This window comes from Oenanthe melanoleuca, chromosome 2 (genome assembly GCF_029582105.1).
Source record: "Oenanthe melanoleuca isolate GR-GAL-2019-014 chromosome 2, OMel1.0, whole genome shotgun sequence".
Lineage (NCBI taxonomy): Eukaryota > Metazoa > Chordata > Aves > Passeriformes > Muscicapidae > Oenanthe > Oenanthe melanoleuca.
The window spans coordinates 41,571,643-41,583,170 of record NC_079335.1 but is presented as its reverse complement, the minus strand read 5'-3'; the positions used below and the strand labels follow the sequence as shown (position 1 = coordinate 41,583,170).

Below are 11,528 nucleotides of genomic sequence, written 5' to 3'. Positions count from 1 at the left end.
GACGGATATATGCAATTAGTGTTCAACAATAAAAATGCAGTCATGCAGCACCTTCTATCAAAATGTAAGTACTTTATAAATTCTAATTAAGCCGTGCGATACAACTACCTTATTTTACAAAGGTTGTTTATTATTAGTCGTGTTTAACAACACGACTTGGCAGCCAAGATGACGTTGTCATCATCATCAAGGATATACAATGAGCAGTATAAAAATAACCCATGTCCCTTTTCTGCCAGTGTTTCCACTTGCACCAGTAAAACATTTGCAAAGGTGATCAGCCCTTTTTCTTCCTATTAGCTGCAACTTTTCATTTTACGGAAGAGAACGTCCATGCAAAGCAGTTTCGATTCCAAGTCTACATCTTGGCACTGACATTACCCTTTTTGCCAGTAAATTGATCAGCTTGCTTTTTGATTAGGAAGTTTAAAATATCTTATTTTAATGGCGTAACAGCAAACGGATTTTCACCGAGAAATCCCCACCGGAGATCCGATCCGGTCCCGCGCATCCCGGGAAACCCGCCCGCCCCGACGCGCGCGCACTCCGCGGGAACCCCGCCCCGCTACGTCACCGCGCCCCGCCCAATCAGGAGCCGCGGCTCCCGCGGCGCCAAAGCTGCGAAGGGCGGGCGCGGGCCGGGGGTTCCCTCGGCCCCGCCCCCGGTGCTCCCCCGCCACGTGACCGGGACGCGGCGCCGCGCCGGGGGCGATGCCCGGCGGGAAGGGGAAGGTACCGGCGGCGGGACGGGAGGAGACGGGGCCCGGCCGGGCCGGGGAGAGCCGCCCCGCGGGGCCGAGCCGTGCCGTGCCGTGCCGTGCCGTGCCGCTCCCCGCGCCCTTCGCGCCGGCCGTGCCGTGCGCCCCGGCCCCGCTGCAGGGGCGCGGGGTGGGTGGTGGCGGTGGAGCGGCAGCCGCGCTGTGCCCTCGCTGCGCCCTCGCTGCGCCCCCTCTGTGCCCTTTGATACCGCTCCAGGCGATCCGTGTGTCGGGAGCCGCCACGCTGGAGCGCGGGGCGGGAACACGGGCCCTTCCCCGCGCTCCCGCTGGCGTGCGCGGTTGCGCAACCCCGACACGGAATCCATCGTGGCACGGCCGCTCCGAGGGGAGCGGGGAGCTCGGCCTGCTTACATGGCACTCGGGGGAGTGCCGGGAGAGCGAAACTAGAGAGGGAAAGAGAATTGTGGGAGCTTCGCCTGCCTGTCTGGGAGCGGAGGAGGAGAAGCGCCTTGTGCTGGTTCTCTGTCTTGGTGCATTGGATGTTCCCCGCAGAGGGGCACTTGGTGTGCTGGCTCTGAGTAGCCGTGCTTAGGCTAATATTGAGAGAGGAACTACGAGCGTTGGTTGATATATAGCGCTGACAAGTTGCAGATCTGTTTCCTAAAGAATTTTGTCCATACTAGTGTGCGTGTTCAACAGCTTTTTAAATATAAGCACATTTAAAAGAAATTTTAATGGGAGACAATGTCAACAGCAAGCTTAGAAATAACCTACTGTACTTCACATAAATTAACCTGCAATATTGACACTATACATGTTTTCTTCCAAAAAGTTTTAAGTTCTTGGCTAGTAAAAAAATGCACACTTAACTGAAACAAGCTTTAATCAACTCTTGTTGCAGTGTGATAACAGCCTGTGATAACAGTAACTCCTTTTGCTGACAGATAATGTTCCTTGATGAATGAGAATTTACGCTGATCACAGGAAAATAAAACAGTCCTCCCCACTTGCTGACTATTAATTAAACTGATGAAAAACCCATGCCAACCTGAGACATGGCAAAAATATATGATACTGTTATTGTATCCTAAACATTTTGGATAACTTTTGTAAGTTTTTCTAAAATACTTCTACTTTAACTGCTTTCACAGATTGCAGATTTCTCTCTAACAACTTGGCATTAGTTGTTAATGCAAAGTATACTTCAATAGTATTCTTATTCCTCAAGAGTTGGGGGTTGTTTTTCAATGTAAGCACATAATAATTTATACTCTTGCTTAAAAAAGGATGTGTGGATTAAAAATCCTGACATTCAAATGGTAGTCTTTTATATGTCAGTGTAAGTCATTGAGAATAGTCTTTCATTTAGTTTAATAAAAATAATGAGCACAAAGAAAGAGTGATTTAAAATTTTTGGTCTTCCACATCAGTAGCAATTGGAAATTATTTTAAGATTTTAATTTGGTTTTAATATTTCTTTATCCTGAGAGTAGAAGGAGGTATGGTATGGCAGGTTATCATTGCTGCCATTGACTGTCGTACAGTATAGATTTTTTTTAATGAATGATTACAATTTGATGAGGACCTATCTAGGGATGTTCTTGTAAATCATCTTTGGAAAATATGCATACTGGTTTTCTCATAGGAGTAAAAAATTAATCTTTGCTGGAAAAAAATACAATCCATGACGTTAAGTCTGCAACCTTTATTTGAATCATCACTTGAGAGTTTAAAATGCAAGGATGTTTTCATATTAAATTAAAACTTTAGTTTTTATCTAGGCACTAAAAACAGTAGTTACACTTTTAGGAACTCAAATCACAAATAGTGTTTTGCTGAAGATGAGGTACCTGTTGTCATATTCAGTTTTGCACTACCTTGAAACTGGACTTTTGAAGGCCAAAACAAGCTGAAGTGTTTTAGTTGGAGTACTTTCATGTGAAACCCATGAGAACAAAGGTGAAAGATGAGGATGGCAGTTGGTCAGTGTTTGATATTTGTGTACTTTTATGTGATTGCTCCCTTCAGGTTTCTGGCAGCTAGAGCTGTGATTTTTTTAATACTTTTTCATTCTACTCTGTTTAGGAAGAATGTCACAGTTGTATTGGAATACTTCTGAGAGATGTTTAAGTGACGTGACTAATTTTTGGATTTGGAAGCCAGTAGCAGGAGGAGTTCATGTTTTATCACTAGTTTTCTCCTTAGGCTTATGTTGCTTTTTGTGTTGGAGAAGGTGATGGGTCAAAGAAATGCCACTTGTACATGCCTCATGGTAGATAATATGTTGGGTCATGTGCTCCTGGGGGTTCTTCCCATGGTTTTTGGAGTAGCCCCAAAGAAGTGGGATTGTCTGGAATGTAAAGGGCATGTAGTAAGTAGCCTTTGAGCATATGGTCCCAGTGACATTATATGGGGTGTTTCTGGGTAAAAAGTCCTGCGGATTGGCTGAGTGAAGACGTTCTAGACAGGAGCATCTGTTAAAAAGTCAAATCCAACATCCCAGCCCTATACTTGCAGTAGTCTGTTGTGTAATCACCATGCATTTTCACTGTTTTTTCAGAGTGCCTCTCTTTTCCTCACACCTGCACCCATGTGGGCTGACTTACCTTTATCTCACTGGAAATAAGTAAAGGAGTAATGGGGTAAAGTTGCTTTCATGCCCTTTATGAGGAGGGCTTGGTCCTAGTTCCACTAATGCCAGCAGGAGTAACTCAGGTTTTTTTCACTCTTTTAGAAGGAACTGCTCCAGAGACAAAATGCAATGCTTTTTGGAGCAGAGATCAAGGCAAATTCTATATGACATAGCCATCCTAGCCCTCCCCTTTTTAACTCTAAATTTCAGAGGTCATATTTTGGCTTCTGACACCTTTCACAATTTACAAGGCTCTTTGTCTGACTCTGTTTTTGTAATAAATCTTGATTTTGTGATGTATGGCAGATCTATATGCTCTAGATCTTTTGAGCCTGATTTGGTGATTTATTTTATTTTTTAATTTCCAGTACCTTGTTTCTAGATACTTCATGCATTCCTTCAATATATTACACAAGTTATTTTTGTGTGCCCCATTTTTATTTCAGATTAAAAGAAAAATATGATTAACCTTGTGACTCATGATTAAAAGAACTCACAGTTGCTGCTGCATTTCTTTGGGAACCACATAACCTTCAGATTAGCTTAATTACAAATATTTATTCCTGAGAAGTGTCTTAAAGTGTTAGTTTCTGTGCTGCCTTGAAGCAGCAGGAGCAGAAGCAAAGAGCCTTTAATACTCTCTATCTCTACATGCCAGCAGATGTAATCCTGTGATGGAAATCCTTGGACACCACCCCTCTGTACCAAGGTGGCTTTGCAGGGGAAGGGTGACAGTGCTGTCCCCAACATTGGTACTGTTCCCACTGTGTCTGAAGGCAAAGAGCCACACAGAGACCCTGCAGGCTGCTCTCAGCTCCCTGGCACCTGCTCCCAGGTCCTCTCAGTAACTGTGGATTGCAGCTGTAGGTTCAGTTTTTTGAATTCATATCAGATATTTATATGGAGAGATTTAAATTGACAAGGAGTTTGGGATGAGTAATTGTCTTTAGGGTTCCTTTTTTATTTTGGTTGTTTAAGGTGGTCTAGAATGTAGGAAATAGTGGCGAGATAGTATTAAAAGCATGGGACTTGAAGCCACTGCTGTCAAAATTAACAATCATAAGTCCTCCTCTTTTGCTTCCTTCCAAGTGGAGTCTGCCAGAACTTGTCTTAGTTGAGGAATGTCTCAAAAAGGGCGTATTTCTTTTCTTTCTTGGTTCAAGACTTCAGGGACAGTTTTCAGGTTTTCTCAGCGATCGTAGTGCTTCTAAATTTCAGGGTGGTGGTAGCAGGAACTCTCAGATTTTCTTTAATCTGGGAGGCAGGACACATCATGAAACAAAGAGGTGATTAAACAGATCTATCAGCAGTACTGATGGTTCTTCAGGTTGTGATGAAGCTGATATGGTGTCAAGCAGCTGCTGGAGTGATCCCACTGACCCTTGTATCCTTTCTTGTCCTGCTGCACCAGTTTCTTCTTCCCAAAGAAGTTTCTTACAGTTGGGTTCATCATTGCTGTGTCTGCACAGAGTCTGCCAAGTGCTCAGAAAAAAGAAGGGGAAGAGGGGACTTCAGTTGTTTCTGGTTTGTCATGGAACCACCTGCCCTGTGACAGCTCTGTAGTGCTGCTCTGAAAACCTGAGCAGCCCTGCCTTTAGTCTGGCTAAGGAAGTGCAGGATTAAATAAAACTCTTTTGCTGTTAAGTCATTAATTATGGAAAGTATTTTTGCCTGTCACACCCATGACTGTCTCATACTCTGAATTTTGTTTGTTTAAAAGCCACTTCCAATGCAACTTTACATTGCACTCTTAATGGAAGTGTAACCATCTAAGCATAAACCCAGCTATTTGTTCTGCTCAGTCAAAATGTACCTCTCAAAATCTTCTAGAAGTACAATACCAGGCATATAAGCAAGACTCCCAGCACTGGCTAAGGTTAAAAACCATCAGAAGCACTTGTCAAGAGGACAGCCCAATGTAGAGTTTCCTGTCTAAACACTGGAAATCGAGGCTTGGGCCAGCCAGCATCTTCACTGGGAGGGAAGCAGTGTTTAAATTCTTTGTGCCCTAATGTTAGCCTTTCTTGTTGAACTGCTGTAGTCTCCTTATCTGACATCCTTACCAAAGCACTGTTGATTCCAGATTTAATACCATGTCACATTCAAGATTGTACCTTTCATCTGTTTGTGGGAGTAGTCATGGGGACAGCTTGACTTTGGTGATAATGAGTAGGTGCTTTGAGGTGTAAATACCCCTGCCAGTTTTAGAAGAGGCTCTTAGCAGGGTCAGTTATCATCTGTTGAAACTGCAAAGTGCATTTGTTTTGCTCTGTCTGCTTACCCTGCACAGCAGGACTGTGTGACTGGAGGGGTGAAGTAAGATGCTGCTCACTGTACACTTTTGGAAACTGCTTGTTTCATTCTCAAGAGCACTGAAAAAATTATGTGGAAAACAAACATGCATTGCAATTTACAAAATGGACAAAAAGTGCCAAATGCTTGTGCTCTTAGGCACATGGTGTGATTCTTGGATCTGTGAAGGGCCTGGAGTTGGGCTTCTGTGATGCTTATGGATCCCTTCCAACTCAGAATATTTATTCTGTAATTCTGTTTTCTGGATTTTTGTTGTGCATATGCTTGCCCTATATGTTACAGTCCTGATTGAGCAGCCTGGCAGAAAATGTGTGTGCTGAGTAACTTAATGTTGGAGTTATAATTATTTATAGTTAGGAACTGTAGTTACTTGAGAGAAGGCTTATCAGAAGAAGACAGACCTACTCAGATAATGCAGTCAGCGTTTTCTAACATAAGTTTCAGTAGCACAGTAAGATAAGATGTTTATCGTGCTCAAGTTCAATTTCTATGTGTGAATTGGTGTTGAATCTGTGAGATAGCTTTGGATGTGATAAGAGGCAATTCTCTCATCTTCAGCTATTTTCAGATGTTACAATCTCTTGCATGAAATTAGCACCGGATGCTAATCAGCATCCTGTTTCATAATTTATCTAATAATCTGAATGACTTCGGCATCCCATGTAAGGGGAAGGCAACATTTTTGGTGGGGAAATGGTTGTGAAAATAAGTGTAATTCTTACAGCTGAAAGAGCCTGGGGTGATTTTTTTTTTTTTGATTGATTGGTTATTTGTAATGGTGAGCTGTATAGTTATACCTAGTGCAACCTCCTGCATAAACAAAGTTAAAGCAGATTAAATATGACTTTGAAGGCATTATTTGGTTAAAGTGTATTTTACTGAGCTGTTCCTAACATAATTTTTTCAGCTTCACTGAGCAGCTATCAGGTACTATGAAATGTAACTTAGACAAACAGAAAGTGTACTTATCAAAAATTTAATTTATCCCTATCATTGGTGGTAGTGTTATTATTTAGTGCTGCATAAAAGATGCTTGCAAATGTTCGAGACTTTTTTTCCCTGAGCTTATTAAAAATTGGAATTTGTTTGTGAACATTCAGAAGATACTAGGGACAATCTAGAGAAAGTAAATTTACCTTGCAATTGATTATATCTACACAAAGTGCTTTTAATGGGTTTGTTTTTCCTTTCTCTAGCGGAAGAGACTTTGGAATGCAGAATGCACCCCATTCCCAGATGAGACACCCCTCCGTGTGAAAAAATCAAATGTCAGGACATTAGTGTCTGCTGCTTCGATTTCCAATGCGTGGCTTCGGTGTGGAGATGGTTTTCAGAGCACTTCAGTGCTGGAGGTAAAATGCTGCCTTAGTGTAACAAAGAGATACAAACTGACAGTGGATTTCCATGCTTGAGCGAATAATAAGATGTTGCCTTTTCTTTTGGTGTTGTTTCTAAACTAACTGCATATTGTTGCAACTGTCAAAATAGAAAATGGGAAGCACAATTACTTAAGGACATTGTCTTAATTTGTTAGTGTAACTTGCTGAGCATATGTTAGTACCTTGTGTTCTAGATTGCACTTATCACTTAGAAAATTTCAGTAACACACTGAAAGATGCGAAAGTAATTTGACATTTGGGATGGAGTGCTACATTTCCCAAAAAAATGGGGAACAAAAATGCTATAGTTTGCATCTGAAGATTTTTTGCTAGACCTGAGTAATGTTTGCAGTAGTGAATTAGGTGAAGAAAATCCTGCTTGATCAGCCAGCTCTGAATGAAGAGTATTTTGTGCTGACCCAAGCTGCTTTTCTATTTCTTCTGGTACTGAGCAGTCACAGTGTTGCATATCTTGTGGGATGTAGTGAAATCAGATACAGGGCAACCAAGTAATTGTTTCTGTAACTATTCAATAGACACCTGCTTTATCAAGGATGTTGTTACTGCCCACTTTTGACATTTTAGTGCTGATTATACTACCTCCTGTTCTTCTCAAGGTCACGTGTGATTTCTGTCATAGTCATAGAAGGTTTGTATTTTCCAAATCTATGAGAATTCAGATTTTATGTTAGTGTTCTCATGCTTTAATACCTCATTATATTGCAGTCTTGTAAAAGATTTTAAAGTTAATTTGAAATTGTTCTGCTGAGCTTTGGTGGGTGAGTAACAACAGCTTTGAATGTATTGATGCATGTTAAAATTATTTTTAATGTCTCAGTGATTAAATCTGTCTCTTTTTAATATAGTCCCAGAGGCCTTCTAATAAGAAATCCAGGATTAAGAAACGTCTTGGACCACTGTTAACATCTGCTGAAAGTGCATCTAGTATGTTTTGATTATTTCATGTTAACATTGTCAGAATATTGTTTCTTTATTTTGTCCTGTATTGGGGTAGAAGTTGGCTCGAAATACTGGTTGCTTTCTTCTTATGTTACTGTAATTAAAAGTTAATTTTAATGAGACACAGAGTCTCTCACATTGTGGTGGGGCTCATCTATTCACCCATAGTGCCAGAAATTTATTCTGCAAAGCTGCAGGCACTCAGCTATTGCTCTTGAAAAGGTGAAAGATGTATCACTAATGCTGTATATGGTGTGTATTATAACAAGATGGGATACTTAAATCCTTCACATTTTTATTAGGAGGGAATGAAAAATAGCCCTTAGCTGTATAGATTGAAACTGAAATTATTCTGTCTTCTTCTAGACAGATAAGCAGGCATGAGAGAACACATATTTTGTTAGTATGAGCAATAGATAGGAAAACAGAGTTTTGTCAACCTCCTGCTTTTACAGTCTTCTCTATGCCTCCGAATGCTTAATATTGTCATTAAAATAACTCTAGGCATAAAGAGGAGGAGGAGGACTTCCTGACTCTTTCTAGTTCTTTCCTTATCTTTTGAGCCCAGAGGAAGGGAAGGAAAGAGGAGTTGGTATTTTTCAGCCTGCTTTTCTGTTTGCTCCAGCAGCTGTGCTGCTTCTGTTGGATGTAAATAGGTCTGGGCACTTTTTTTTTTTAGCTTTTGGGGTTCTAGCTTTTCTAGATTTCTAAGAAGAACCTCTCTGTGTGGCAGGAGGAGATGTAGCTGTGTGTTTCTCTTCTGGGCCCTTCTGGCTTATTCCAAACCCCCGGTAATTGTCTAAATTCCCATTTACTTATAACATTTTAGTAGCAGTAGGAAGTAGAAAATTCTGCCTTCCAAATTCTGTATGCACTGTGCTAAGCATGAATCCTTTTCTCCTTGCTTTTATGATTAAAAATTAGCAGAAAGGTGTTTTGAACTAAAATGTCTTACTTCAAAACCACACCGGCTTTTCTTTGCAACACTTGAGGAGTTATTTTTCTTCCTTTCAAGAGAAAACTGAAGAATAATCTGTACTGATGGAATAGTTTTTTCTTTGTTATTCATTGGATAAAGTCAGAGAGCTCCCAAACCCAGAATTCTAAGGACAATCTTTCTTTAAACAACTCAGCATTTTACAAGGGTACATGTGTGGGAGTGGAGGAGTGTTAGGACTGTGTGTAGGGGGACTAAATGTCAGACAGTCATGACTTGTCCTCACACTGCTGAAGGACACAGTGGTAGCCTCATTGTATAAAATGAATTGTTAGCATTTATTGTGGAGAACTAAACTGAAAATGATGCATGTAGGAATAAGAAGTACATGTGAGTTAATTCTTCAGGATTAATCTCTGATGCCTAGTAACACAATTTATAATTTTGCTGATTAAAAATAGTACAGTTTAATTCTTAACATTTTTAAATTTAACAAAACTGCATTTCTGTAACAATCTAACACTTTACAATATTTTTTCATAGGAGCTGCTGATGCTGAAAGCTCTAAGGAAGCTGAGGACATAATATGGACCTCTAGTGGCAGTGATCTTTCAGATGATGAAAATAAAACATTGGTTCCAAGGTTGCACAGCAAAAAAAGTGATGCTTCCAAAACACAGGAATCGCCTAGCAGACATGATTTATTGTTAGAGGACAGAAGTAGTGAAGGTAAGTTCAAATGCAAGATTTAACAAGAAACCTTCCATTAATTTCAGGTAATGAAAATGTAATGAATGAAAATATTCTGAGGTCATTCTGACAGAATGACATGAACCAGTCCTATTTTGATTAGATCAATTGAAAGTTTGATTTTTGAGTTCTGTTTTTTGTTTTTTTTCATAAATTTCATCTGAGTATGAAGTAAGCTCTTAGTATAAATGATGTACAAAGACTTTAAACCTTGGAGTAAAGGAGCACAGTTGTCTGTTTCTGCTGACTAGTTATGGCAGACTTTGCAGCTGCAGATAGCATCATCTTCTGTGCCATGCATTTTCATTTTGGAACATGGTCTTTCTTGTTTCCCCTGTTAGCTACCCTGTGTGAGCAGCCATGAGTTTAGTTATTAGAACTTCCTTTCTGATTCATGGACCAGGAAATGACAGAGGGGAGAGAAATTGATCAAAAAGTGCAGCTGAAGACAGAAATCTTTGCTTGTATGCTCTATTGTAAAAGTGTTAATTGGAATAATGTGTAAGTTGCATTAGAACTTATTAGGAAGTCTTTGCAATGTAAAAATAAGCTAGGTTAACTTCATAATACTTCAGCTAGATCTGAAATATTACAGTTAGACTGGATCCTAGATGGCTGGCAAAGCATTCAAACACTGCTGTGAGCTGAGCAAATAGATTGACTGATTGATGACATTTTGTTTTGTGTGTGACACTGATTAAATATGCTCCTTAGGTTTTAAACAAAAATGCAAAATCTTTCTCCTTTCATCCATATTTTTACCATCTATATAACACTGTCATTGACATATCTGATAGTTATCTTTTGTAATTCTTAGTAATTTTCTTCTTTTCAAAAAGGAAGGACTGTTCAATTTCTAAACTGCAATCTGTTGCTGAGCAGGAATTTTTCTAACCTACCATTAATATCATTCACTTGTCCCCTTCAAGTATATCCTGCAGGATTTAATCTTCCTTTTTTTTTAAGAGACAATACACAGACATATTTTTATACTTGTAGGATTGTAAAATTTGGTTTCTCTGTGTAATTGAGGAAACCCTGATGTGTTATGCATCTGCTTGAAGGTTACTGAGAAAATCCAATAATTGTCATGTTTGTCTTCTAAATCCAAAAATACCTTGAAAGCAGTGTGAAGTAAAAGAACTGTAATTTCCATGTTTTTTGAGGTAACCATCATATACACTAATTTTAGCATTGTACCCAGTGTGCCTGTGTGTGCATATATAGGTACAGTTGTAGGTATGGTGACAGTAGGGGAAAAGTATTTTTTAAACGGATGTTCTCTTTAAAGTGAAGTTCCCTTTGAGTGTCAGTACTTCAGTGTGACAAGATAAAATGGATTGCCTTGTATTTCATCAAGGAATTTATACTGTTGTCACAAGTTACGTGCAACCTGTCACACAACTTAAAGAGAAACCTCTTTGTGCTACCAGGTTGCTGATGTCTGTGTTTAAAATTTCTGATGTAGCTTCCTCATAAATGAAACAGAAATGCATTCATGTGTGTAAAAGGAGGCAGCACTATAGCTGTGTGTTTGTCTGGGTGACTTCAGAGTTTGAAAGGTCAATGTAGAAACTAGTAATTTAGATTACAGTAGCACTGCCAAGTACAGAAGGTACTGCCACAGTTCCATGGATATGTACAGATGCCTGAAACATTGTGCAGGTGCTCTTCCTCTGTTGCCTCTCTCCTGTACATGACTGTTCCAGGGTTAGAAATATGACATTTACAACAGCAAAAAAAAAGCAAACCCCCCGCCCCCTAAAAAAACCCTTTAATCTCTTCTCTTTTGAACATACTTATTTATGAAAAATGCATTGAAATTCTTGCAGTAACTT

The 11,528-nt window shown here is 40.0% G+C and overlaps 2 protein-coding genes across 2 annotated transcripts in view; one reads left to right on the top strand and one right to left on the bottom strand.

The window, feature by feature from the left end:
- Positions 1 to 595: 595 nt before the first annotated feature.
- LOC130248777 (DNA repair-scaffolding protein-like) lies at positions 596 to 9,692 on the top strand. The gene is made up of 4 exons (XM_056482785.1): positions 596 to 732; positions 6,861 to 7,016; positions 7,910 to 7,988; positions 9,484 to 9,692. The coding sequence occupies exons 1-4, from the start codon at positions 712 to 714 to the stop codon at positions 9,690 to 9,692; spliced, it is 465 nt and encodes a 154-aa protein (XP_056338760.1). The 5' UTR covers positions 596 to 711.
- A 59-nt stretch (positions 9,693 to 9,751) lies between these two features.
- Positions 9,752 to 11,528, bottom strand: part of PRKDC (protein kinase, DNA-activated, catalytic subunit) — a 75,668-nt gene continuing 73,891 nt past the window's right edge. The window contains exon 78 of the mRNA XM_056482784.1: positions 9,752 to 9,780. Within this exon, the coding sequence (XP_056338759.1) occupies positions 9,752 to 9,780 (29 nt within the window). The remainder of the gene's footprint in view (positions 9,781 to 11,528) is intronic.